At 40.4% G+C, this 6194-nt stretch overlaps 1 protein-coding gene across 1 annotated transcript in view; it reads right to left on the bottom strand.

The window, feature by feature from the left end:
• Positions 1-5798: 5798 nt before the first annotated feature.
• Positions 5799-6194, bottom strand: part of LOC102876831 (mRNA-capping enzyme-like) — a 2382-nt gene continuing 1986 nt past the window's right edge. Inside the window, exon 2 of the mRNA XM_006900189.1 lies at positions 5799-5915. Within this exon, the coding sequence (XP_006900251.1) occupies positions 5799-5915 (117 nt within the window). The remainder of the gene's footprint in view (positions 5916-6194) is intronic.

Genomic DNA, 6194 nt, shown 5'->3' with positions numbered 1-6194 from the left:
GGGGAGAAGGGTGCAACAATGAATGAATGGAATTCCAAAATCTCTGTAGATGTTCATTGAAATGAAAAATAAACAAACTAAATTAAAAAAATTTACATTATGCAGATGACACATCCATACTTGGTGAAACTGAGGAGGACCTGAAGTGCTTGCTGCAGAAGATAAGGGAATGTAGTCTTCAATATGGATTGAAGCTCAGCATCAAGAAGACAAAGATTCTCACCACTAGGCCAGTTGGCAGCACTATAATGGATGGATGCAGAAGAGATTAAGATTGTTAACAGTTATAGTTTGCTTGGCTCCACAATTAACAGCCTTTGCATCAGCGGTCAGGAAATCAAAATACAAATTGCATTAGGTAAATCTGCTATCAGGAAACTTTCCAGAGTCCTGAGAAGTAACAATATCAGTATAATGACTAAGGTGTGCCTGATCCAGTTTGTGGTTTTCACAATTAGTTGTTATGCATCAGAGAGCTGGATAACAACTAAGGATGATAGAAGAACTGATGCCTCTGTGTTGCATTGCTGGAGAAGAGTCCTGAATATATCATGGACTGCCAAGAAAACAAATAGGTCTGTCTTAGAGAGAGTGAAACCAAGTTTCTCCTAGGAGGCTAGAATTATATACTTTGGGCGTGTGGTCAGGAGAGACCGATCCTTGGAGAAGGACATCCTGCTCAGAAGGGTGGAGGGACAGCACAAGAGAGGAAGAACACAGATGAGACGGATTGATACAGTAACTAGGGTTGTAGTGGTAGGTGTGTCAGAGTCAGTGAGTCTGGCTCTGTACAGGGCAGGCTTCAGAGCTATTGTACATAGAGTCATTATGAGTCAGAGGTCACTCAGTGGCACTTAACAAAAATAACATCAGTTACAACTGTACAATGCCATTATTTACAACATCTTATTTAATTCTAGCTGTACCCTCTCTTTAACTACTCAGTTAATAATCTCTTCTCCCTCAACCTCCTCTCCCATTTCTATCAGCCATCCACAGTTGTTTCTACCTGTGTATAAATCTTTCCTTTGTCTCCTCAACCCCTTTCAATCAATTATGCATGTCTTACTCCAGATTATTTCTTGCACTACACATGTCTGTTCATCCATTCTTTATAAATTGAACTCCCCTTAGACTATTCCAATGCTGTGTTCATTATCTATCCCTGCTCTACTACCTTCCGGTAACCATCCTATTTTCATATCAGTGATCTTATACCGCATTTGTCCTTTTTTGAATGGCTTATATCACTCAGCATGTCATCTAAATTTATCCATGTTCTATAGTATTCCACAAGTTCTTCATTGTTATTCAATGCTTAGTAATACTCCATTGTGTGAATGTACCGCTGTTAGCTTGTTAATGGGCTGTTTTCATCTCTTTATCACCATGGATAATGTTGCAACAAACAAGAGTATGCAGATACTGTTTGTGTTTTAGCTCTGATTTCTTTAGGGAATATTCTCAGTAGTGGAATAATCAGATCAAGTTTTATTTTCCTACTTGTTTATGCATTTTGTAGCTTTATTATTCAAGAAAACAAAGAGTCTTAACAATGAATATCATAATAGATGGAGAAAAAAATTGAAACTGTTAGCAACTTTATTTTATTTTAGATCCACAATTAACACCCTTGGCTCCAGTTGTCAGGAAATCAAGAGACGAATTGCATTGGGAAATCTACAATTAAGGAACTTTCTATATTATTGAGAAGTAATGATACCAATTTGAAAACTAAAGTCAGATTCAAGCCATAGTCTTTCTGATCACTTGCTATGCATCTGAAAGCTGGTCAATGAATAAAGATGACAGAAGAAGAATTGATGCCTTTGATCTTTAGTGTTGGAGAAGAATGCTGAAAGGCACATGGATTGCCAAAAGAACAAACAAATATGTCTTGGAGAGAGTGCTGCCAAAGTGCTCTTTGGAGACAAAGTTAATGAGGTTTCAGTTAACATACTTTGGATAAGTTACTAAGAGGAGGTATTCCCTGGAAAGATGCTCAGAAAGATATAGGGCTGAAAAGGAGAGGAAGACCCTTGACCAGGTAGATTGACAAGGTGACTGCTGCAATGAACTCTAGTTTCTCAGGAAGTGCGAAAATGGCACAGGATAGGGCAGGATTCAAATCTGTTGGTCATAGGTCACGGGTCATAATTGACTCAATGACACCTAAAAACAGCAACGTGATTCAGTGTACAAAAATAATTAAGGTTATATCTATCTTCTTACTCTGCTGTTGTTTTTAGGTGCCGTTGAGATGAGTACTTCTCACAGAAACACTATGAACAAAAGATCTGGACCCTTTCTATCCTGCGCCATCCTCACACTTTCTGACACACACGATGCCATCAGGCAGTCAACTTGTCAATCCATCTGGTTGAGGGTCTTCCTCTCTATTGCTGACCCTCCACCCTTCCAAGCATCATGTCGTTCTCCAAAGAATAGCCCCTTTTAGCAACATGCCCAAAGTATGTGAGGCAAAGCCTCATCTTTCTTGCCTTCAAAGAAAACTCTGGCTGCACCTACACTAAGAAGTATCTGTGTTTTTAGCCACCCATGTTAGGTGCTGTTCTCCAACATCACAGCTTACTCTGTTGACCCTTTAAACATCGTGTAGTATGTTTCATTGCCTTTTGTGATTTTTTTTAATCCTGAAATCTCTTTTATCAGAGTTTAATATTGACTCTCCTTCTTTCTTTTTACTTCCACGGCCCTCAGGCCCGTTTTTCTTTGTTTTTGTTCGAACATTCTAGCCCTGGTGTGTCCACTTGCCATACAGAGGTAACTTGTGGTTGCTGTGAAGATGAACACTATGACACTGATATGTCAAATGCATTAATGGTTAACCATGGTGGACAGTGTTTGGTGACACTTTCGGATTAAAACAAGCTTAGAAGCAGGAGTGGCATCCATTTCCGTAATAGCTTGTCTCTGGAAACCCTATGAACCTGGAGAAAGGATGAAAGTTACACAAGTGTTGAGGACTTTCTTCACAGGGTCACCATGAGTCGCCTATGACTCAACGGCACTTAACAATAACAACAACAACATGTTTGGTATCTTTTTTCCACTTCTTGGTTTTTAGTCGCTCTTTATGTCCCAGTCACCTAAGTCTCTTATAGACAGCATGTTGATGGAATTGTTTCTTTGGTTTGGAGGGTTTTAAAAAATCCCTTCCACTACTCTTTTCCTCTTAACTGGTGTGTTTAAGCAATTCATATTTAATATGATTATTGATATACAAGGTTGTGTTGCTTCCATTTTGTTAGGTTCCTTTTTGTGTGTTGCTGGTGACTTTGATCTATACACTTCCCTATTTTGTCTCTGTGTGAAGGACTTCCTTTAGTATTTCTTGCAAAATTGGTCTTTTTTCCATTAATTCTTTTATTTTTTTCTTTTCTGAAAATTTAACAATTTCTCTATAATATTTCATGAACGGTTTTGCTTGATACAGGATTTCTGATTGGCAGTTGTTTCCTTTCAGAGTTTTGTATATGTCATCCCATGGTCTTCTTGCTGGAATAGGTTCCTCTGAAAAATAAGAGATGAATCTTATTAGCAGTCTTTTTTAGGTAAGTACTCATTTTCTCAAGCTGTTTCTATTATTTCATCCTTGTCTTTGATTTGGAGTAACTAACTATGATAAATATTTTTTCTTTTAATGTCTCTCCTGTTTGGGGTTCTCTCAGCCTCTTGAATGGATATTTCCTAATTTTTCATGGTATCTGGAAGGTTTTATTCTAGAATATTTTCTAAAATTTCCTTGGTACGTCTCCCCCACTTCTTTTTCTAGAATTCCAATCATACATATGTTTTTTTCTTTTGATAATATCCCACCTAATACTTACACTTTCTTCATTTACTTTCCTTCTTATTTTTGCTTTTCCCTCTACCATAGTAGATTAGTATTAAAGACTTCATCTTCTGTGTGACAGATTGCATACTCCATTTGTTCAATTCTGCTATTTTTGTCCCTGGATAGGGGGTCTGGATAGGGGGGACCAAGGGGGAAAAAATAAGAATTCAAAAAAATACACACATCGACAAGAAAAATGAATGGCCTGACCACCTGGCAGAACTAATGGGTGAACGATAATCACAATGGAATGTCCCCCCCTGAAGACTCTGTATAAAAACCCTCCCCAATGAGTTCATGGTGTGACTTCCCCATTCTGCATCTCCAGAATGAGTAACTTTGCCCAGGAGCTTTCCCCGCCCTTTTTAAATAAAGTTGCTTTAAGTTTTCTCTAATTCTGTTTGATTTCTTCCTTAAGTCCACTAACCAACCTAACATCTGATGCCAAAACATGGGAGATGAGTTAAGGTGATGCAACCCACCTTAGGGTGAATACTGGCACACCTTACTCTCTCTCAAACCAGCCCATGCAGTGTCAAGATGCCTGAATGGTAGCATAAAGTCCCACTGCTCACTTTTTCTCCAGTTCTGTGTGTGGCTGCTGACTGGATAATCTCTGCCTCTTTCGTCTTTCTGAAATCAGTATTCTCCTTCTTCCTTTTTTCTGGAATCTCCTAAAGCTAGACAAAATTGACTTCCAGGTGTTTTAGCCTCCATTTCAGTCATTCTAGCCTCCATTCCAGGTGTCCCAGCCTTCCAGACATTTTGAACTCCCATGGGAATCCAGTTCTGTCCTCAATGAACTCTTCTCTTTGCATAACCGAAAACCACAAATCTGTACCAAGAGTTCATCCAGAAACACCAGGCATTTCTCCCAGACTACTAATTGCATTCGGGGATACTTGAACTATCTATAGCCTTTCTACACATCTGAGACTTCCAGTTTCCAGGGGACACCCTGAAATGTTGGTTGCCTCACCCACAGATCTTAACAACATGGGTAGCCAAGTGTTTAGGCCCCTAAGGAACAGTACCTTGGGCTGCCTTCTCTCGAATCTCTCACACTTGAGTCTAGCTGAATGAAGTCTTCTGACCCAAGATACTTAATTTTCTTTGGTTTAAGATCTAGGCAGTGTCTGCGAGTGAACTAAGAGAAGCTTTCTTTTGTTTTGTTCCCACCTCCTTCTCTCTGTCCCAGTCTTCTACTTCAACTACCCAGGATCTTCTCCAGATGCAGCTGTAGGTTCACATCAAAGTTTAACCCCTTTGTCCTACTATTACCATGCCCCCTTCTACTCTGATCAACTCTGCTCCTCCAATTTCCATTCCTACCTTTACTGTTGCTAGGTACCATGGGTTCCTGCCAAAGCTGAATCTCTTTGTTCCCCAATTGCTCTGCCTCCTACACCCCTTACAAGTCAGCTCAAGCATCCCCTCCTCTGTCCTACACAGGGAAGTTGCTGGGGAAGAAGGGATTATTAAAGTAAAAAGTGCATTCTCACCGCGGTCCAGCAGAATACAGACTAAGTGTATTTTACAGATATGCCAGTTATCCTCCAAACTGTCTCCCAGCAAGAACCAGCACTGGACTTACCAAATTAATACAGAGGCAAGAAGAGACAGTCAAGCCAGACAAGAACATAGTGCTTTCCTTAACCAGTTCACTGAAGCCCTGACTCAGTATACTCAATTAGACTCTATCTCCCCAGCAGGAGTCACTGTCCTAACTACTCATTTTATCACCCAATCAGTCTGTGACATCAAAAAGAACCACAAAAGAACCTGGAAATGATCTTCAAACACCCCATTTGAAACCTGGTAAACATGGCCTTTAAAGTTTCAATGCCCGAGAGTTACAAATAGAAGCCAATAAAAAATCTTGTATCTGACAGAAAGCAAATCTGCAAGCCAAGCACTTGTGGCCAGCAGTGGTAAAGGCTCAGAAAACACCTGCCCATTCTAAGAGCCAGTTATCTCCTGATGCATGCTTCAAGTGTGACAAAGAGGGCCATTGGGCTAGTCGCTGCAGTAACTCTCGCCCTCCAACAGTCTCGTCCTATTGATGGGACACCAGGCCTTTAGAAGGCTGACTGCCCTTCAGTGCCCAGCAGTAGTAGAGTAGCGCTTTTGCTAGATCCACTCCCCATCTTAATTGATCTCTTAGGCCTAGCCAATGAATACTGAAGATGCCAAGGCTCAATGTACCTCCCATCACACTTGCAGAGCCCATGGTAATCCTTCAGGCAGCAGGTATGACAGTCTCCTCACTGGTTGACACAGGGACTACTTTTTCAGTACTCCCTTCCTTCTTGGGTCTTGTTTTCCCTTCCCAGGT

The sequence above is a fragment of the Elephantulus edwardii genome, unplaced genomic scaffold, assembly GCF_000299155.1.
Source record: "Elephantulus edwardii isolate Elephantulus edwardi_28Jun2011 unplaced genomic scaffold, EleEdw1.0 scaffold00275, whole genome shotgun sequence".
Lineage (NCBI taxonomy): Eukaryota > Metazoa > Chordata > Mammalia > Macroscelidea > Macroscelididae > Elephantulus > Elephantulus edwardii.
Note: the sequence above shows the minus strand (reverse complement) of the source record. Positions and strands in the feature narration are given on the sequence as shown.